The 20838-nt window shown below is 55.2% G+C and overlaps 1 protein-coding gene and 1 long non-coding RNA gene across 2 annotated transcripts; both read right to left on the bottom strand.

The window, feature by feature from the left end:
* Positions 1-58: 58 nt before the first annotated feature.
* LOC115905124 (C-type lectin domain family 2 member D3-like) lies at positions 59-12917 on the bottom strand. Its single transcript, XM_030951224.1, has 7 exons — positions 12888-12917; positions 12350-12503; positions 11471-11863; positions 10993-11091; positions 10706-10890; positions 871-971; positions 59-780 (listed from the first exon to the last, which is right to left on the bottom strand). Exons 1-7 carry the CDS (start codon positions 12915-12917, stop codon positions 666-668), a joined length of 1077 nt encoding a protein of 358 aa, XP_030807084.1. The 3' UTR covers positions 59-665.
* Positions 12918-17320: 4403 nt separating this feature from the next.
* Positions 17321-18066, bottom strand: LOC115904944. The gene is made up of 3 exons (XR_004060828.1): positions 17932-18066; positions 17454-17552; positions 17321-17351 (listed from the first exon to the last, which is right to left on the bottom strand). It is a non-coding gene; the product is annotated as an uncharacterized LOC115904944 (long non-coding RNA).
* Positions 18067-20838: the final 2772 nt, after the last annotated feature.

Below are 20838 nucleotides of genomic sequence, written 5' to 3'. Positions count from 1 at the left end.
ACAACACAAAACAAGGAAGTAAGAAACACACCCACCCCTAACCCACCCTTTTTCCACACTGTTCTCTCCTTCCTGGGCTTCACTTTGTCCCCAGTTCCCTCCCTCCTCCCCACGAAGTGGCATCGAGGCATGGGGGTTACAGTCACGCCATGTCACTGCTTCTCCTTCCGAGAGACAAATCCATGTCTTGCTCAAACCTAGGATTCCTCCCACAGGAGGACAGTCAAATCTTTGACAGCAGACAGACAGATAGACAGACAACAGACTATTCTCCACAGTCAGGTGCCTGATGCACAAAGTGAGATTCCTCCTAAGCATGTGTTAGCTGCTCTTCCTCCTCTTCCAAGGACAGTTCAGAATTGCCACATTCAGGCCAGTTGGTGATGATTTCCAAGAGGCCAGGCACATTTGGATTTCCCATTGGAGCTCATTGTGTCCTGAGGGCAACGCACTCACTGCAGGCAGCATCGGGGGCAGGATGGATTGCAGAGACTTTTCCTTTGCAGCCCCAGCCCAGCGCTGGCACTGGGGATGAAGAGGCCCTGAGGTGAGCCTGAGAGGAAGTGCAAGGCACAGGGTGCAGCTGAGGAAGGACAGCCCCGTGCTGGGCTCAGAGGTGAAGCTGGCACTGCCCAGCGTGGAGAAGGTGCTTTGTGCAGCCCCTGTTACAGGGGAGCTTGGGCCTTGCTGCAGAGATACGGCCGCTCACTGGAGCAGTTGTCACTCTTCAATCTCTCGTCAGCCAGGTACACGCACTGGGAATTGCCAAAGACGGGAACCCTGCAGGGAGGAGCAGAGGCAGCGCTGGCTGCCAGGGGAAGCCCTTGTGCCCCTGTGCCCCCAGGCCCTGCCCGGCTCCCCGGCACTCACCGGGAGCTGTAGCTGCTGCCGTCCCCCCAGTGCAGGCGCTCGCCCCGTCTGCGCAGCCCGAGCCAGAAATCGCCGTTCCCGCGGAGGAGGAAGAGCAAATCCTGCCCAGGAGAGAGGAGTGGGAGCTGCCCCGGCCCCTCGGGGGGACACGTGCCCGGGGCTCCCCCCGCACGCCGGGGCTCCTTCCCTGCAAGGCCCCGGCCCAGGGCTGCAGCCCCGGCCCTACGAGCACCGAGCCCGCCCAGGAGCACCCCCAGGCTGCCCTCGGCCACCCCACACCGCCCGCAGCTCCTCACTCACCATTTCCTCATCCTTGAGAATGGCCAGGGAGGCCCCGAGCTCGGAGCACCGTTCCTGGCCCTGATCCCAGGTGCTGTTATCCCTTGAGAAGTAGTAGCAGACCCCATTGTGCCCAAACCACTCAAAAGGACAGCACTGAAAATTTGCAGGTGTAACTGGAACCTGTAGTGCTGCAGGGGGAAGAGGAGAAGGTCTGAGGATTGCCCTGTGCAGGGAGCAGGGAGCCCGCTCTGCCCCGAGGGGCTGGGCCCAGGCTGCTGCCCCTCCCTTACCTGACTGCACAGCCAAGGCCGCCCCCAAAGCCAGCACCAGCACCAGGAGCAGCAGAATCAGCACCGCCGTGCCCACGGGATGGCGCCTGAACCGTTCACCTGGAGCAGGAAAGAGCTGCTGGCTGCCAGAAGCAGAGCCGGCCCTGCAATCTGCTCAGCCCATGGCCAGGGAGCAGAGCAGGGAGCCCTGAGCCAGGGTGGGCCTCACTCAGCTGGCAGCCAGAGAGCCAAGAGCCTGGCCACAGGCAGGGACACAGCTGTGGGCACAGCCAGGGACACAGCTGTGGGGACAGGCTGCAGCAGGAGAACTGCACAGCCTTGGGGGCAGCTGGGGCTCTTGCTTCCAGCCACTGATGGGGCCCAGCAGAGCACCAGGCCTCTTGCAGACATCGGGAAACAGCCACACACCTGCCAGCCCTGGCCTTGGCAGGGGACACTGGCCCCTCCTAGAGACCACAGGGGTGGCCCTGCACTCACCCAGGAATCTTCTGAGGCTCCTTTTGTGTTCTTTGTTGGTTGCTGCTGTGCCCTGGGGAGCCAGGGGCTCCCTCACACTCCCATCACTGGTGCAGAATCCATTCTCCACATCTGCACTCGCTGCACGCTCACAAGTGGCATCCCCCTGCTGATGCCAAGTGGCTTCTTGGGCCCCAGGCAAGTGTGGAACCGCGGCTGCTGGTGCCTGCTGGAGATGCTGGGGCTCATTCGCAGCTCCATCAATGGACGCCATGAATTCACTCTTCTCCAGCTCACACCCGGCATCTCTCTTCCTGGGTCAAACAACACCTTGCTTTGGAGACATCAGGAGGGCTGCTGGCAGATCCTTCGGGAGCTCGGCCTCGGGAACAGCTTTACAGCCGCGCTGATGGCACCCTGAAAGGGACACGATGGGAGGTCACTGCTGGTGCCGGCCCTGCGGGGGCTCAGCAGGGCGGTGCCAGCTGTGGCTGCGCTGTCCCCGCTGCCCAGAGGTGCGGCAGCAGCTGCGGAGACAAGCGCAGCCTCCGGGAGCTCTCCGCTGGCCGCAGCCCCGGCCCCTGTGGCTGTGCAGCCGCTGCAGCCCAGCTCCGTGCCGGGCCAGGCGCTGCCAGCGCCTGCGAGCTGCCGGCTGCTGCTGGCCCGGGGCAGCTGCGGCTCGGAGTCCGCCTGCCCAGGGGCAAGAAGCAGCAGCAGCCCCGGGCTGCTCACCATTGTGCCCCGCATTGCCTGCCCCGGCGCCTCGGAGCCCGGGCACACCGAGCGCCGGCACGGCCGCTGTGGGTCCCTGCCTGTGCCCACGGAGCGGCTCCTGGCACAGAGGGCAGCGCCGAGAAGCCCCGGCCCCGGAGCAGGCACGATGCGGCGCTTTGTGCCCGCACTCGGCGCCTGCAGCGCTTGGGGCTCTGAGGCACGTTCAAGTTCATGCCGTGCCAGCCCCGAGCCGGGCACGGACACCTCCCGCCCGGGCAGCGGCCCCGAGCCCGGTGCCGCACGGCCGGGAACGGTCCCGGGCACGGAGCAGCCGCCTCCGTCCTGCCGAGAGCAGCCGGGATGAGCCATCGCTGCCGCGGCACCGGCTCCATCCCGGCCCTCCGGGCAAGGAGGAGAGCGCGGGCAGCCGCTGCCTCGGCGATCCCAGCGCAGGGGGCACACGGGGGAAGCCGGCACCAGGAACTCGCCAGAACCCCCCGGCCCTCACCGCGGCCACTCCGCCCGCAGCGAGCCCCGAGCTGGGGCAGCACCGACCGCGGTCCCACCGGGGCTGGAGCCGCCTCCGAGCTCCGCCATCCACTCACCCGACTCCGGACTCCGCCGCCGCTCCGGAATGGGACGAACACGCCGCCGGTGCCGCTGCGGTCCCGGCAGGGCGGATATGAAGCGGCCTCTGGCGCCAAAAATTTGAACTCGGCTGTGTCAGAGCTTCCGGCCGATTTGGCCAACCCGCTTTAGGGCGTGCCGATAATCGCGGCTCCGAAGTTTTCCTCGCCTGCGCGGCTCTGCCCTGTGACGTACACCTTCTCCTCACAGCGGCACAGAGAGATGTTGTGGGGCTGTTTTGGGTATGTTTTGGGTGTGTTTTGGTTTCAAAGACAGGGATCTGCTAAGGAAGTCAGTGACCTCCCTGGCAATTGAAAATGTAAACCCCTTGCCTCGGAATTCTGAAATTATGGGGCTCTCAGGCAAAGACATTAGCGTAGAATAACAATTCTTTACTAGTGTGTACAACAAAGCAAACAAACAACAAGAAACTTTTCTGAGGTCTTATTTATTATTTGTTTTGTACAGTGAAGTATATAAGGTACTATTACCAGTACTGTTCTTATAATAATTAATATATCGAAATGTAATTTGTAAAGTTTTTTTTAGATAAGGTGTGAAGGTTGTGTTTTATTTTTAAATAATTTTAAAATTAGGATTTAATGTTTGTTTTAATTTGGTTGGTTAAATTTTTTTGTTTTTGAACTTGTTCGTGGATGGATTTTTAGTGTTTCAATAAGTTTATGTAATATAGTGTTTAAAATTTTTTGTAACTAGGTTTATGTGCTAGTAAAAGAAAATTGATGGTGGTTTTGTTTTGTAAGGTTGCATGTTTAAGAGTACTAATATTTGTTATTATATTGTTATAAAGGAAGTAGTATTGATTTTTTGTTTCATTAATGCTCTATTTGGTTTAATTGTTTTAATGTTATAGTTAAGGTGAGTTGCGGTAAAAACAAATTTAATTTCCTTCGTTTTGTATGGTTTAAAACTGTTATTGCAGATTTCAATAATGATGGGTTGACATTTTTATGGGTTTTAATTTTTTTTATATTAGGTGCTATTCTAGTGAGTTGTTTGATGTTATGTGGGCTATTTTTGATTTTTGAGGGAATGTTTTGCTAGGTTTTATTTTTATCAATGAGTTAATGTTTTTTTTTACAATTTCTGTGGGAATTTGTTAAGATTAATAGTTTTATTTTTAGGGGGCAGAGGAGCGCTAGAATTGTACTAAAAACTTGAGGTTTTCTATATAGGATGATGAGGAGTAATATTTAACTGTAGGTATCTTTGATACTGAAACTTGGCACAAAATCTGATTGTTAAAGAATTCAGAGTGTTTAATATTGAGGTTTAAAGGGTGTTTTAAGAAGATGGGGGTTCAGTGATATAACTGGTGACAGGATTTGGTTGGTTGGTAACTGTACACTCAGAGCTGTCAGGGTTTGCTGTTGGTTATTTTTGGGTTGGTATCAGTGTAGTGATTAAATAGGTTGTAAAGGGTTTGTTTGGGCTGAAATGGGTTAAATATTTTGTGTTTGAACTTGTTGACTCAGTTAGAGTAACTTAAACATTTGGTTTTGGTTGATTTATAGGTATACTTGTGTTGTAAAAGTAAGTAAAACTAGTAACAACTAAAATATTTTTATTTAATTATTATGTTCTTGTTTAGTTACTCTTGGTAAAAGGTTTTTGATGTATTTTAATTTTTCAATAAATTTATTGGTGTATTTAGTTTTTGTGGTTTTCAAAATTTTTCAGGACTGGTTATTTCTAAGGGACTAAATTGTTTTGTTTCTGCTTTATTTTGTAAAGTTGGCTATTTAGGGATTTTTTTAACATGGTGGATACTGTGCTTTTGCTAAAAGAGCTCTATGATATTAAGGATTTTTATAGTTTTACACTGATGTAAAAGCTGAGGTTTGCAGTTTGTGCAGGTTGGGGAGGGGATGCTGGGTGTGAACTGTAGTTTTTCTGTGTGCCCTATGTCTGTGTGCTTGTGCTTTTGTTTGTGGAATTGTTAGTGTGGTTTGGGTGTGATATGGTTTTGTGTTTTTTGTTGGAATCTACTTGGGTTTAGTATTTGTGGAAATAGAAGTAAATTTCTTGTCTTGGGTTATTAAATGAAATGGATTTTTAATTTGTCTTGTCTCAGGGTTTTAAATTAAAACTGGAGGAGAAGTTGTAAATTTTGTAAGGTCTTGACACTGGTTGGGAGCTGTATTTTCTGTGGCTTGATTGTTTTGTTATCTTCTATCTTAAATATTTTTAAGGTGGGATTTCTTGTATTTTTGATGTTGAACTTTTTAATTTCTGTCATGTAGAACTTTTTAATCTAGTTTTTGAATGTCATTGTTTTGAATCTGTTTTATTTCTTTTTGAGTTGGTGCTGTAATGAGTAAATGACTGTGGCAGTTTTTGTTGTGGTGGAGATAAAGCTCCTGTTCTAAAATATTGACAAATAGTAGGTGATTTTTTTATTTTTTGCAGTAAAACTGACTAGTGATATTTTTGTAATGTTTTTTTTAAATTGATGGGTGGAACTGAAAAGGCAAATGGAGGAGTATTTTTGGATGTAGGGGAATGTTGAAAATACAGTCTCAAATTGATGACAATAAGAGGCCAGCTTCTTGGAATTATTGAAAGGAAGTCTAGGTTGCAGGGGTCTCATGTTTGCTATTATTTCATTGATTTTTTTAAAGTTGTGGAGTAATTTCTAGGAATCAGATGTTTTCTTGTGAATGACAAACACTGGAGAATTCTAAGGGCTCTTTGTGGGGTTGATGTGATTATTTTGTAATTGTTCATGTATTAATTTTTTGAGAGTGTTTAGCTTTTTCCCTGCTGGAGGCTCCTGACTCCCTTAGACAGGTTGTCAGTTTTTGATGCTAACTTTGGAGTGCTCGGTGCTGCTGTGGCTCTCATTAAAAACTCCCTTCTGTTTGTGTTCTGTGCTGGGCCAGCGAGTCTTCCTTCTCTGCTGGGATGGGTTTGTGCCCCACGAGGGGCCGGGTGATCCTTGGCTCATCCTCAGCACTGGTGGCAGTCACCATGAGCTCCCTGTGCACACACAGTGGGACTGTTGTGCCTCTGGGGAGAGCCCCATGGGCGCTGCCAGGTTTGAATGGCTGGGCTGAAGCACAGGAGAAATTGCAGTGCCCTCTGTGCCAGTGCCCAGCACAGCTGTGACATTCACTGTTCCACTGCCCTGGCTCAGACTGCCAGGGGGCTGTGGCTGTTCACTGGTGACACCTCCCACCCAAAGGCCATCGGCTGTGGGCTAAAGCTCTCAGCGCTATTCCTTGGTGCACAGTTTGCTCAGTTAAAGCACAGGCTCTCCAGGTATGTCCTGCTTAGTTACAGGCACTGGCACTGCAGCAGTAATAGCTCTTAGTGCTTTGGGTTGAATTACTGCTGGAGTACTGTGAGCAAGAGCTAAAGCTATCAGCTCTTGGTTACAATGAACTGAAATCATAGTTGGGAAAACTGAAAATCTAAGAATTATGGTTTTGTCTGTGCTTAGAATTAGAAAGTCCTGTCTCTGTTGTGAAGTACGAGTAACCCCTGTGGGCAGAAATTGATGACAAAAGTTTGTTTAGAGGTATGTTAATGTAGAAGGTGTTAGTTTGCATCGTGCCCCTGGGGGTAATAAGTCGGGGTTGCTCGGGAGATTTCTGGTGATTTCACAAATTGCATCTGCTCTGAGTTTGTTTGCGATGGAGCCGCCGTTCTTTGCTTTGTGACACGGTGGCGCTGTGAGCTCTTGTTGAAGCTCCCGACAGAGGCTTTTCTGTTATGTTAAATTTGGAGCGACAGCGATCGGTATAATGTCTCCCTTTTTTTGTACTGAGGGTAAGTATTAGGTGATTTTGTATTTTTCTCTTCTTCAGAACTGTATTTTTTTTTAAATGACCGAGGGGTTTTTTGCAGTTAAAACATGACTCTTTAATGGACTCTACCTAGAAAGCAGTGAGAGTTTTTTCAATAGTTTTGGTTTGAGCCTCAACAACTCTTTGGAATTTATTTCCCAGCGAATCTTGGGACTTTGTAAGTTGTTCCCCCAGTGCAGGAGCTTGTATGGTCACGATGTGCTGTGGAGTGCTGAGCTTACCACAAGCTGAGAGCATTCGTGGCGCTGTTGGTGGCTGGTCTGGTAAAAGAACCCTTTTACATTTATTGTTTGTGTTAGTAAAGGCAAGGCTTTAATTCAGTGAGGATGTGCTGTTTCCTTAGGACGCTGCTTTTGAACTGCTTGTGCCAAGCCATCTAAAAAGGCAAGATAAGGTTTAGTTGTGGCTTGTTGAATCAGAGAATCGGCATTTTCAGGGGTTCTTGCAGCTGTACAGTTAAAAGAGTCTTTCTGGCTGCATTTCTAATATCTCTTATTCCTGCTCTAGAAAGGGATTCGGCTTGGTCTTCAGCTTTATGGTTTGGAGGATCTCTAGCTAATTGACTGTTAGTTGGGCATTAGGACTTCTAGCAGAGCTCTCCATCGGTCTGTGAAGATGCCTTTGCTGTTCGAAGTCCCACAGAATGTATTGTGAGTTTGTTAAAATTAGAGATGAAATATTACAGCAGTCTGAAGGTGTGAGGTGATAAGAATCATGTCTACTTCTCACCACGGTATTAAATACAGGGAGTTTAAGCTGCTGTCTTTAAAAGCTTTTCTTAACTTCTCAATATCCTAATGTGCTATAGGCTCTCACCGAGGATTAGCATTATTTTTCTTATATCGAACTGGCACAGCAAGGAGTTTTCTGTATGGTGAATGAAAATCTTTATCTTGCATGAGTTTAGGTCGAATGTGATCCCAATCAGTCAGTTCCCGTTGTGTGTTCACGGGGCTGGGATGGAACGGGTTAAACTCTTCCTCTGAACCAGAGTCCGTGCCCTGCTTCATTTCCCTATGGAGGAGTTTGCAAACCCCGGGTTTGTCTCTCATTCCTCTCTTTCCCGGCAGCAGAGCTCGGGTTTTTGCAGCGTTGGCAGAGCAGCCTCGCTCCTTTTGCTGGGCAGAGCTGCCCTCGCTCCCGGCCGGGCAGGGCTGGAAGATGCCGGGCGGGCTGGGGATGCAGCGGCGGCTGCAGCCGGGAGAGCGGCGGGGCTGCGGGGCAGCGCCGGGGGCAGCGCGGCTCCGCTCGGGCTTTGGGGCCTCCGGGCAGGGCTGCGGGGAGGGAGCGCTCGGACACACGGCTGGGGGCGCGGAGGGGCTGCGGACAAGAATGGGGAAGTGGAAAGCTTTGCAGGTTGTTCAAATCAGTTCATGAAAGTGGAATACGGAGGTAATAATTTTGTGATTGTATGGTTTTGGATTGTGATAAAAGTATTGTACAGTTTGAGCTTAACTGGGTCTCAGAGGGAGGGTGAACACAGCACTATTATTTATAGTTGGAAACTGGTTTTGGACTTATGATAGTAAATTTTTAAGTTTTTTTTAATATTATAAGAATATTATTTGATTAGAGCTTTCAGGCGTATAAAACGTCTTTGGGTTGCTTGGATATTGTGGGCTGGATTATGTTTTTTGAAACCTCTTTGGTGTTGTGTAATAGGAGATAATATTGGTTTCTGTTTGAGTTGAGCTGGTAGGTGTAGTAGGTAGAAGTCTTAACCAGGTTTTCTTTTTGTAGAAGAACTAATTCCTTAGGGTCTTGTTTATTTGTAGTAGCACTGAAGAAAAAGTATTTTGAGTTTTTTAAGTGCTTGAAAGACGGTTGAGTTATATGTTTTTTAATAACTGAAATACGGTTTTGTTGGGGTTTTTTGTTTCTATAAAGACAGGAAAACTGAGAAGCGTTTTAAAAGATTTTATTTTGCTATCAATTCCAATGAAGAATGAAACATAAAAAATATAGAACTCAACATTATCCTGATAAAAGCTAACTTATTTCCTTATTACAATACCTTATAAATGTTTTTCAAGCTATGAGCTTTTACCACACAGTACTGCTATTACTTCTAACACCTATCACCTCTATTTGTAACTCACACAGTCCTATTACAATGCATCTTTCATAGTTCTAATTCTCTAAAATATTTACTCTTTGTATAAAGCCATATTTTAAAACTTACTAAAACGTATTTCTAATTCAATCTCTCTCTCAACAATATCATCTCTATTCCATAAAGAGTAATATGACATAATATACATCATTAATATAAATTATATAATACCATAGTGTGTAAGTCAACACACCTGATCTCAATATTTGCATACAAGATATACAAGACATACAAGACCGTGTGAACTTTCTATTTGTACAGAATTTTTAAAGATTCTGTACAAATCCGTTCCTCACAGCTCCGGAGCAGCGAAAGCTCGGAGCAGCGCCCGAGGGGCAGCGGGGCCGGGGCAGCGGCAGCCGGGTCTGAGCAGGGCAGGGAGAGGCGAGCTCAGGGTCCCGGGCACCCGAGCAGGGGGGACAGGGCCCTCCGGCACTGAGGGTGACAGTGAGGTGCCCGTGCAGGGGCTGCTCTCACAAGCACAGGCTCACCCCACAGCCCCAGAGCAGGAGAAGCAGCTCTGGGCTGGGTTGTGGCCGTGGCAGCGAATTCCCTTCCCCAAGCAGCAGCTCTGACTGTCCTCCTCCGAAGCCGACATAGACAAAGAGCCAACAGCAGACACATCCTTCTTCACAGTCAGGTGCCTGAAAGTGGGATTTCTCCTAAGCACATGTCAGCGGTTCTTCCTCCTCTTGCAAAGACAATCCAAGATGCCACATTCTGGCCAGTTTGTGATGATTTCCAAGAGGCCAGGCACATTTGGATTTCCCACTGGAGCTTGTTGTGTCCTGAGGGCAACGCACTCACTGCAGGCAGCATCGGGGGCAGGATGGATTGCAGAGACTTTTCCTTTGCAGCCCCAGCCCAGCGCTGGCACTGGGGATGAAGAGGCCCTGAGGTGAGCCTGAGAGGAAGTGCAAGGCACAGGGTGCAGCTGAGGAAGGACAGCCCCGTGCCGGGCTCAGAGGTGAAGCTGGCACTGCCCAGCGTGGAGAAGGTGCTTTGTGCAGCCCCTGTTACAGGGGAGCTTGGGCCTTGCTGCAGAGATACGGCCGCTCACTGGAGCAGTTGTCACTCCTCAATCTCCTGTCAGCCAGGTACACGCACTGGGAATTGCCGAGGACAGGAACCCTGCAGGGAGGAGCAGAGGCAGCGCTGGCTGCCAGGGGAAGCCCTTGTGCCCCTGTGCCCCCAGGCCCTGCCCGGCTCCCCGGCACTCACCGGGAGCTGTAGCTGCTGCCGTCCCCCCAGTGCAGGCGCTCGCCCCGTCTGCGCAGCCCGAGCCAGAAATCGCCGTTCCCACAGAGGCGGGAGAGCAAATCCTGCCCAGGAGAGAGGGAGTGGGAGCTGCCCCGGCCCCTCGGGGGGACACGTGCCCGGGGCTCCCCCCGCACGCCGGGGCTCCTTCCCTGCAAGGCCCCGGCCCAGGGCTGCAGCCCCGGCCCTACGAGCACCGAGCCCGGCCCAGGAGCACCCCCAGGCTGCCCTCGGCCACCCCACACCGCCCGCAGCCCCTCACTCACCATGGCCTCCTCATCCTGGGCAATGGCCAGGGAGGCCCCGAGCTCGGAGCACCGTTCCTGGCCCTGATCCCAGGTGCTGTAATCCCTTGAGAAGTAGTAGCAGACCCCATTGTACCCAACCCAGCCATTTGGACAGCCCAGAACCAACAGTGGAGTCGCAGGTGTACCTGGAACCTGTGGTGCTGCTGCAGGGGGAAGAGGAGAAGGTCTGAGGATTGCCCTGTGCAGGGAGCAGGGAGCCCGCTCTGCCCCGAGGGGCTGGGCCCAGGCTGCTGCCCCTCCCTTACCTGACTGCACAGCCAAGGCCGCCCCCAAAGCCAGCACCAGCACCAGGAGCAGCAGAATCAGCACCGCCGTGCCCACGGGATGGCACCTGAACCGTTCACCTGGAGCAGGAAAGAGCTGCTGGCTGCCAGAAGCAGAGCCGGCCCTGCAATCTGCTCAGCCCATGGCCAGGGAGCAGAGCAGGGAGCCCTGAGCCAGTGTGGGCCTCACTCGGCTGGCAGCCAGAGAGCCAAGAGCCTGGCCACAGGCAGGGACACAGCTGTGGGCACAGCCAGGGACACAGCTGTGGGGACAGGCTGCAGCAGGAGAACTGCACAGCCTTGGCGGCAGCTGGGGCTCTTGCTTCCAGCCACTGATGGGGCCCAGCAGAGCACCAGGCCTCTTGCAGACATCGGGAAACAGCCACACACCTGCCAGCCCTGGCCTTGGCAGGGGACACTGGCCCCTCCCTAGAGACCACAGGGGTGGCCCTGCACTCACCCAGGGATCTTCTGAGGATCCTTTTGTGTTCTTTGTGTGTTGCTGCTGTGCCCTGGGGAGCCAGGGGCTCCCTCACACTCCCATCACTGGTGCAGAATCCATTCTCCACATCTGCACTCACTGCACGCTCACAAGTGGCATCCCCCTGCTGATGCCAAGAGGCTTCTTGCGCCCCAGGCAGGTGCGGAACCGCGGCTGCTGGTGCCTGCTGGAGATGCTGGGGCTCATTCGCAACTCCATGAATGGAGCAGAGTTCACTCTCCTCCAGCTCACAGGCAGCATTTCTCTGCCTGGAACAAATAGCACCTTGCCTTGGAGACATCAGGAGTGCTGCTGGCAGATCCTTTCGGAGCTCGGCCTCGGGAACAGCTTTACAGCCGCGCTGATGGCACCCTGAAAGGGACACGGTGAGAGGTCACTGCTGGTGCCGGCCCTGCGGGGGCTCGGGAGGGCGGTGCCAGCTCTGGCTGCGCTGTCCCCGCTGCCCAGAGGTGCGGCAGCAGCTGCGGAGACAAGCGCAGCCTCCGGGAGCTCTCCGCTGGCCGCAGCCCCGGCCCCTGTGGCTGTGCAGCCGCTGCAGCCCAGCTCCGTGCCGGGCCAGGCGCTGCCAGCGCCTCGCCGGCTGCCGGCTGCTGCTGGCCCGGGGCAGCTGCGGCTCGGAGTCCGCCTGCCCAGGGGCAAGAAGCAGCAGCAGCCCCGGGCTGCTCACCATTGTGCCCCGCATTGCCTGCCCCGGCGCCTCGGAGCCCGGGCACACCGAGCGCCGGCACGGCCGCTGTGGGTCCCTGCCTGTGCCCACGGAGCGGCTCCTGGCACAGAGGGCAGCGCCGAGAAGCCCCGGCCCCGGAGCAGGCACGATGCGGCGCTTTGTGCCCGCACTCGGCGCCTGCAGCGCTTGGGGCTCTGAGGCACGTTCAAGTTCATGCCGTGCCAGCCCCGAGCCGGGCACGGACACCTCCCGCCCGGGCAGCGGCCCCGAGCCCGGTGCCGCACGGCCGGGAACGGTCCCGGGCACGGAGCAGCCGCCTCCGTCCTGCCGAGAGCAGCCGGGATGAGCCATCGCTGCCGCGGCACCGGCTCCATCCCGGCCCTCCGGGCAAAGAGCAGGAGAGGCGCGGGCAGCCGCCCTCGGGGCGATCCCAGCGCAGGGGGCACACGGGGAAGCCGGCACCAGGAACTCGCCAGAACCCCCCCGGCCCTCACCGCGCGGCCCCTCCGCCCGCAGCGAGCCCCGAGCTGGGGCAGCAGCGACCACGGGTCCCACCTGGGCTGGAGCAGCCTCCGAGCTCCGCCACGCCTCCCGGCTCCGGTGCCACCCCCTGCAGAATTAAGACGCCCACCGCCCCCCCATCCCCGCGGAATGCGACGGGCCCGTTGCCCTGGGCGCTGTGCGCTCTGTTCCCGGTCAGGCACTCACCGGGCCGCGGCGGCTGACCAGGGCACGCATCGAGCGGACTCGGTGAGTGCAGATGTGGCGCACACTCCCAGGACTACCTGGTGCGCTTCTGTACTTTCAAATTCGACGGCTTTTGCCGCCGCAGCTCGGGGCTCTCGCTGTGGGAGGCTTTTGGCTCCTCAGCGTGCGGCAGCCATGCCGAGCAGTAGGGGAGCAGCGAGCGGGGCGGCGAAGCGAGTAGCGCGCGGACGTTCCTGTCCCGAAAAAGTCGTGCTAAGATAAAAGGCCCCATTGTGTTGGAGCTGGGGAAGAAGCGCAGCCCCGGGGAAGCCGCTCCTGGCGCTCTCAGCAGTGAACGCCCGCCGGGATTCTTGGGCTGGGCCGGGCCAGGCCAGGTGCCCGGGGCCAGCAAAAGTGCTCTGAGCCTCTGCTCCTGCCCCTGGGCAGGCAACAGAACACAGCAGGAAAGGCTCGGGGGTCTCAGTAAAGGCAGTGAGAGATCTCTCACCCATCATGGGCATAACAGGGCCCCGACTGGGGAAATTAAATTTAATTTTTTATTATCAAACAAATCAGAGCAAAGGAATGAGTAGTATGCCAAATCCTAAAAATGCACCTTCTCCGACGCTGTTCTCTCCTTCCTGGGCTTCACTTTCTCCCCAGTTCCTTCCCTCCCTCCCTCCTCCCCACACAGTGGCACAGAGGGTAGAAATGAGAGTGGTTAGCCAAGGTGATTGGTTGAACCAGGATTCCAACCAACCCTGCTGGGCTTCCCTTTCTCTGTCTTTGTGCTAGTCTGTTTCGGAGTTCTGCCATGGAGTCCCTAACGACTCCCGTGTGGTCTGCATAGAAGCAGCATTCCTCTTTCAAGGCGGCGCACAGGCCTCCTTGCTGCATGAGCAGGAGATCCAGTCCTCGCCTGTTCTGCAGGACCACTTCTGAGAGTGAGGAGACTGATTTCTCTAGGAAGGAAATGGATTTCTCGATCCTCTGCAGGTCTTCGTCAATGGTCATCTGCAGCTGTGACAGTCCTTGGTGCTGAGTTGCTAGGGCCGAGATACCTGTTGCCGTTCCGGCTGCTCCTAGGCCGAGCAGCATCGCTATAGTTATACCTGTTAATATTTCTTTTGTGGAATCGGCTGGGTTCTTCGAATAGGTGGTACACCTCTTCGTCTGAGTGGTACAGGACCCTAGGAACGATCAGAACTTGGACACAAAAGTCGTTAGAGGTACTGAATTTGGCAAGGAACACACAGGGACTCACTCCGGATCTCTGGCAAACCCACATCCCCGATGCAGACGGGACTACCCATTTATTATTCTTTCTGTCGGGTTCGACTACTTCGGTACAGACATCACCCTTTCGCTTGGCTAGGGTTGCATTACCAAAGCATCTCCCCCGACCTGTAACTTGACTCAGGGTGATTCCTTTGCGGGGGGTGTCCCACCTGCACTGGTGAGGGGCTTTGGCTGTGGAATAGCTAAAGGGGATGTCTAAAGCGACTCCTTCGTAAAAGGGGGTTTTACATCGTAACAAAGCCAGCAGGAGTCGGTTAGGTTAGGGTTAGATTCGTTTAGGGATAGGAAGGTGGCTTCTAACATGCTTAGGATTGGGTCCGATTCTGACCCGGTCGAGCGACCTATCTGGAAGGTTTCCATGCCACCGGTCGGGACGTCGGTGACCTTTGTGGGCAAGGCCTTGGGGTAGGTCATGTTTCTCCCTTTCTGTGTGCTTTTAATCACTTTGTTGGGTCCAACCGCTCGGGGTGCTGACGGTTGGAGCCTGGTCATTTGCACGTTCACCCACTGTTTTGACCCTTGAAGGACTGCTGTCCACACTTTGCCCACAGCCCAGCCAGGGTGATTTGGCTGCAGGACTGTCATGTTGTAGTGAGTGCATTTCCGAATTTTGGGAATTTTATAGTGGTTTCGATAGAAATTTCCCTGAATGAAGACTGGTGTTTTGCAACCTGCGGGTGCCCAGGTGAACTGTAGGAACTTGTCGGGCTCTTGTGGGTCCCACCCGGGCCCTGACGGCCTGGCGTCCGTAACAATTGTTTCACAGCCCCAGTGCCCACAGTATCCCCACTCTGGGTGATTACAGTAACTCTTCCCTGGGTTTGAAGCTGGGCACCAGTAGGATAGGTACATGTGTGTGGCGTGTGGGGAATGAGGGTCTGGCTTTGGTTGCCCTGGAAACAGGTCGGCAACGCGAAGTATGAAGGATGGGGTGTTCGGCGTGGTGATGTCTCTGAGCATCTTACCATCAGTAAGATGTCGCATGACCCACCTGAATGGCTGATGGGGGTAGTAGTCTGGGCTGGCTTGCCCTCTGACAACTAGCCCTAACAGCAAAATCTTAACAATCGCCTGAACTTCTTTGGGGTTTACCGGAGTGTATGTTCTTTGCTGGTTTCCCTGGGCTCCCGTGACCCTTACGGGAAAGGCGTGCACCGTTTCCGCGGGTTTCCAGTCAGCACAAGCTATTTTTATTTTTCCCCAGTCAGTGAGCTCGTACTGTGGCTGATTCCCGGTTTTATTTTTAGCTTTATTCGGTTTCGTCCGAAACCGCATTAATTCTGTTCTCTCCGCGTCCGAGTCGCTGCCGGTTTCGGAGCAGTCTGGGGAGCTCTGGCTCCACTCAGAGTCGGAAGTAAACTGCTGACAGACTTCCGGTCCTCCCTGCCTTTTCGTTCGGCTCCGGCCCCGCTCCTCCCCTCGGGGGCGGTGTCGCTCCCGCCCCCGGGCTTGCCCTGCCTCCCGCTGGGAGGGATCTCCCCCTTATATGGTGGTGGCACGGGGCGCGGCTCCCAAGCGAGCGTCCGCCCCCCGCCACCTCCCCGCGCAGGCGCGTTTGCCAGGGTCTGCAGCCCCTGACGGGACGCGCGCTCCGCGCTGGCCTCCCGCGCATGCGTTTCCGCGTCTGTCTTTGTTCGCGGGCTTTTCGCGGCGTGGTCCCGCTGACTCTGCCCCTCCCCTGGCTCGCCCGCGCCATTTTCAAACGAATATGGCGGTGGGAACGGCGCCGCCGCTCCCGGCGCGCCCGCGCCCGCTGCCGTTTCGGCACCCCGGGCCGCGTCCGCGAGCTCTCCCCAGAAAGACCGCGCGCGTTGTTCCGCCGTTTGCATCGGATCGGCGACCGGCGGGGAAGGGACCGAAGGGGAAACCGCGGTTTTTACGGGAGATTCCGAGGGGGGGGGTTTCGGACTCGGCGGGTCCCGCGGAAGGACAGGGGGGTACCCTGAGGGTTCCGGGGCATCTGGGCTCGGGCACGGGGAGGGATGGAACGCGCCCGGCCCCCGAATGATCTCTTTTTCGGTCGGCTCGCTTTCGGGGCTGGTCTGTGTCGCCGCACCCACCCCCAACTTCGGTACGGCTAATAAACGCGACCGCGCGGCCTCCCACGTCTCGTGTTCTTCTAATGCTTGGCGTAGGGCGATTTCTACCTTACCCCACGCCTTTAGGATTTTTCCACTGCCTGTGGATTTAGTGTCCTCTGCCAAGGAGGCAGTGCATTTTTCCCAAACCTCGGAGTGTAATATATCTACGGGCCGTGAAATAGCCCCAAGCTCTAGGAGTCTTGTCACAGCAAGAGTAAAATTCCTGAGCTCACATTTAATTCCCCATTGCATATGCATCGAACTTACGACCTTCGCTATCGCCTCCATTCGGCTCGCGGGTCCCGGGGCGTCCCCTCTTCGCCACAGTCGTTCCAGCCTCTCTCTGCGCGCTTCCTCTCCGGCCCCCCGCCGCCCCCCGGGGCGGTGTCGCCCCTTTTTTTTCGGCTCTGGGGTGCGGGGGGGGGAGGGGAGAGGAAAAAAAAAAAAAAAAGCAAACAAACCCACTTCTGGGGGGCACGGGGCAGGGACACACGCGGAGAAAGGAAAGGGAGGGGGGGGGAAGGGGAGGGTGTTGGTGTTTTTAGGGGGGGTGGTATGGGGGGGGTTCGTTGGGAAGAAAGGGGGGGGGGAAGAGAAGAGAGGGGGGGGAGGGGGGGGTTTTTATAGGTATAAGGGGGAAAAGGATGGTGGGTTGGGGGGTTGTTGTGTTGGGGGGGGAGAGGGGGGGCTTCCCCCTCCCCGCGAAACAAACAAATTTCTAGCAAAACCCCTCTCCCCCCCCGCCCCCCCCCGGCCCCTCGGGGGACACGTGCCCGGGGCTCCCCCGCACGCCGGGGCTCCTTCCCTGCAAGGCCCCCGGCCCAGGGCTGCAGCCCCGGCCCTACGAGCACCGAGCCCGGCCCAGGAGCACCCCCAGGCTGCCCTCGGCCACCCCACACCGCCCGCAGCCCCTCACTCAGCATGGCCTCCTCATCCTTGGCAATGGCCAGGGAGGCCCCGAGCTCGAGCACCGTTCCTGGCCCTGATCCCAGGTGCTGTAATCCCGTGAGAAGTAGTAGCAGACCCCATTGTGCCCAATCCAGCCAAAGGGACAGCCCAGAACACACTGTGATGGTCGCAGGTGTAACTGGAACCTGTGGTGCTGCTGCAGGGGGAAGAGGAGAAGGTCTGAGGATTGCCCTGTGCAGGGAGCAGGGAGCCCGCTCTGCCCCGAGGGGCTGGGCCCAGGCTGCTGCCCCTCCCTTACCTGACTGCACAGCCAAGGCCGCCCCCAAAGCCAGCACCAGCACCAGGAGCAGCAGAATCAGCACCGCCGTGCCCACGGGATGGCGCCTGAACCGTTCACCTGGAGCAGGAAAGAGCTGCTGGCTGCCAGAAGCAGAGCCGGCCCTGCAATCTGCTCAGCCCATGGCCAGGGAGCAGAGCAGGGAGCCCTGAGCCAGGGTGGGCCTCACTCAGCTGGCAGCCAGAGAGCCAAGAGCCTGGCCACAGGCAGGGACACAGCTGTGGGCACAGCCAGGGACACAGCTGTGGGGACAGGCTGCAGCAGGAGAACTGCACAGCCTTGGCGGCAGCTGGGGCTCTTGCTTCCAGCCACTGATGGGGCCCAGCAGAGCACCAGGCCTCTTGCAGACATCGGGAAACAGCCACACACCTGCCAGCCCTGGCCTTGGCAGGGGACACTGTCCCGTCCCTAGAGACCACAGGGGTGGCCCTGCACTCACCCAGGAATCTTCTGAGGCTCCTTTTGTGTTCATTGTTGGTTGCTGCTGTGCCCTGGGGAGCCAGGGGCTCCCTCACACTCCCATCACTGGTGTAGAATCCATTCTCCACATCTGCACTCACTGCACGCTCACAAGTGGCATCCCCCTGCTGATGCCAAGAAGCTTCTTGCACCCCAGGCAAGTGTGGAACCGCGGCTGCTGGTGCCTCCTGGAGATGCTGGGGCTCATTTGCAACTCCATGAATGGAGCAGAGTTCACTCTCCTCCTTGCTCACAGGCGCCATCTCTCTGCCCGGAACAAACAGCACCTTGCTGCGGAGACATCAGTTGTGCTGCTGGCAGATCCTTCGGGAGCTCGGCCTCGGGAACAGCTTTACAGCCGCGCTGATGGCACCCTGAAAGGGACACGATGGGAGGTCACTGCTGGTGCCGGCCCTGCGGGGGCTCGGGAGGGCGGTGGCAGCTGTGGCTGCGCTGTCCCCGCTGCCCAGAGGTGCGGCAGCAGCTGCGGAGACAAGCGCAGCCTCCGGGAGCTCTCCGCTGGCCGCAGCCCCGGCCCCTGTGGCTGTGCAGCCGCTGCAGCCCAGCTCCGTGCCGGGCCAGGCGCTGCCAGCGCCTGCGAGCTGCCGGCTGCTGCTGGCCCGGGGCAGCTGCGGCTCGGAGTCCGCCTGCCCAGGGGCAAGAAGCAGCAGCAGCCCCGGGCTGCTCACCATTGTGCCCCGCATTGCCTGCCCCGGCGCCTCGGAGCCCGGGCACACCGAGCGCCGGCACGGCCGCTGTGGGTCCCTGCCTGTGCCCACGGAGCGGCTCCTGCCACAGAGGGCAGCGCCGAGAAGCCCCGGCCCCGGAGCAGGCACGATGCGGCGCTTTGTGCCCGCACTCGGCGCCTGCAGCGCTTGGGGCTCTGAGGCACGTTCAAGTTCATGCCGTGCCAGCCCCGAGCCGGGCACGGACACCTCCCGCCCGGGCAGCGGCCCCGAGCCCGGTGCCGCACGGCCGGGAACGGTCCCGGGCACGGAGCAGCCGCCTCCGTCCTGCCGAGAGCAGCCGGGATGAGCCATCGCTGCCGCGGCACCGGCTCCATCCCGGCCCTCCGGGCAAGGAGGAGAGCGCGGGCAGCCGCTCCCTCGGCGATCCCAGCGCAGGGGGCACACGGGGGAAGCCGGCACCAGGAACTCGCCAGAACCCCCCGGCCCTCACCGCGGCCCCTCCGCCCGCAGCGAGCCCCGAGCTGGGGCAGCACCGACCGCGGTCCCACCTGGGCTGGAGCCGCCTCCGAGCTCCGCCGCCGCCTCGCCGGGCCCCGGGCGCCGCCGCCGCTGCAGAATGAGCCGAACGCGCCCGAATGACACGGCCCCGCCGCCCTGAGCCGCCGCTCTGTTCCCGGTCAGACTCACCGGGCACGGCCGCTGCCAGGGCTGATTAGAGCCGATGTCGGTGAGTGAGATTTTTTGGAACTTCTGCACTTTCACGTTTTTCACAGCAGCCAAGCGCAGCAAGGAGGGGGCGCAGCGAGCGGGGAGGAAAGGTGGGATGGGCTGTGCCCGGTCGCTCGGGTCCATGAAACACCGCGGTAAGGAAAAGTCCCCCCGCAGGAGAAGCAGGAGAAGAAGCGCAGCCCCGGGGAAGCCGCTCCTGGCGCTCTCAGCGGTGAATTCTCGCAGGGATTCTTGGGCTGGGCCAGGCCAGGTGCCCGGGGCCAGCAAAAGCGCTCTGTGCCTCTGCTCCTGCCCCTGGGCAGGCACCAGAACACAGCAGGAAAGGCTCGGGGGTCTCAAGAAAGGCAGCCAGAGATCTCTCACCCATCATGGGTATAGCAGAACTGGGGAAATTAATAAAATTTACTCTCAAACAAAGCAGAGCAAGGGAATGAGTAGTCTGCCAAAAGCTAAAAATGCACCTTCTCCACGCTGTTCTCTCCTTGCTGGCTTCACTTTATCCCCGATTCGCTCCCTCCCTCCTCCCCACACAGTGGCACAGAGCGATGTTTTGGGGCTGTTTTGGTTAAAGACGGATCTGCTAAGGAAGGCAGGAACCTCCCTGGCAATGGGAAATGTAAACCCCTTGCCTCGGAATTCTGAAATTATGGGGCTCTCAGGCAAAGACATTAGCGTAGAATAACAGTTCTTTGCTAGTGTGTACAACAAAGCAAATAAACAACTAGAAACTTTTCTGAGGTCTTATTTATTATTTGTTTTGTACAGTGAAGTATATAAGGTACTATTACCAGTACTGTTCTTATAATAATTAATATATCGAAATTTAATTTGTAAAGTTTTTTTTAGATAAGGTGTAAAGGTTGTGTTTTATTTTTAAATGATTTTAAAATTAGGATTTAATGTTTGTTTTAATTTGGTTGGTTAAATTTTTTTGTTTTTGAACTTGTTCGTGGATGGATTTTTAGTGTTTCAATAAGTTTATGTAATATAGTGTTTAAAATTTTTTGTAACTAGGTTTATGTGCTAGTAAAAGAAAATTGATGGTGGTTTTGTTTTGTAAGGTTGCATGTTTAAGAGTACTAATATTTGTTATTATATTGTTATAAAGGAAGTAGTATTGATTTTTTGTTTCATTAATACTCTATTTGGTTTAATTGTTTTAATGTTATAGTTAAGGTGAGTTGCGGTAAAAACAAATTTAATTTCATTCGTTTTGTATGGTTTAAAACTGTTATTGCAGATTTCAATAATGATGGGTTGACATTTTTATGGGTTTTAATTTTTTTTATATTAGGTGCTATTCTAGTGAGTTGTTTGATGTTATGTGGGCTATTTTTGATTTTTGAGGGAATGTTTTGCTAGGTTTTATTTTTATCAATGAGTTAATGTTTTTTTTTACAATTTCTGTGGGAATTTGTTAAGATTAATAGTTTTATTTTTAGGGGGCAGAGGAGCGCTAGAATTGTACT

The sequence above is a fragment of the Camarhynchus parvulus genome, chromosome 6 (genome assembly GCF_901933205.1).
Source record: "Camarhynchus parvulus chromosome 6, STF_HiC, whole genome shotgun sequence".
Lineage (NCBI taxonomy): Eukaryota > Metazoa > Chordata > Aves > Passeriformes > Thraupidae > Camarhynchus > Camarhynchus parvulus.
Note: the sequence above shows the minus strand (reverse complement) of the source record. Positions and strands in the feature narration are given on the sequence as shown.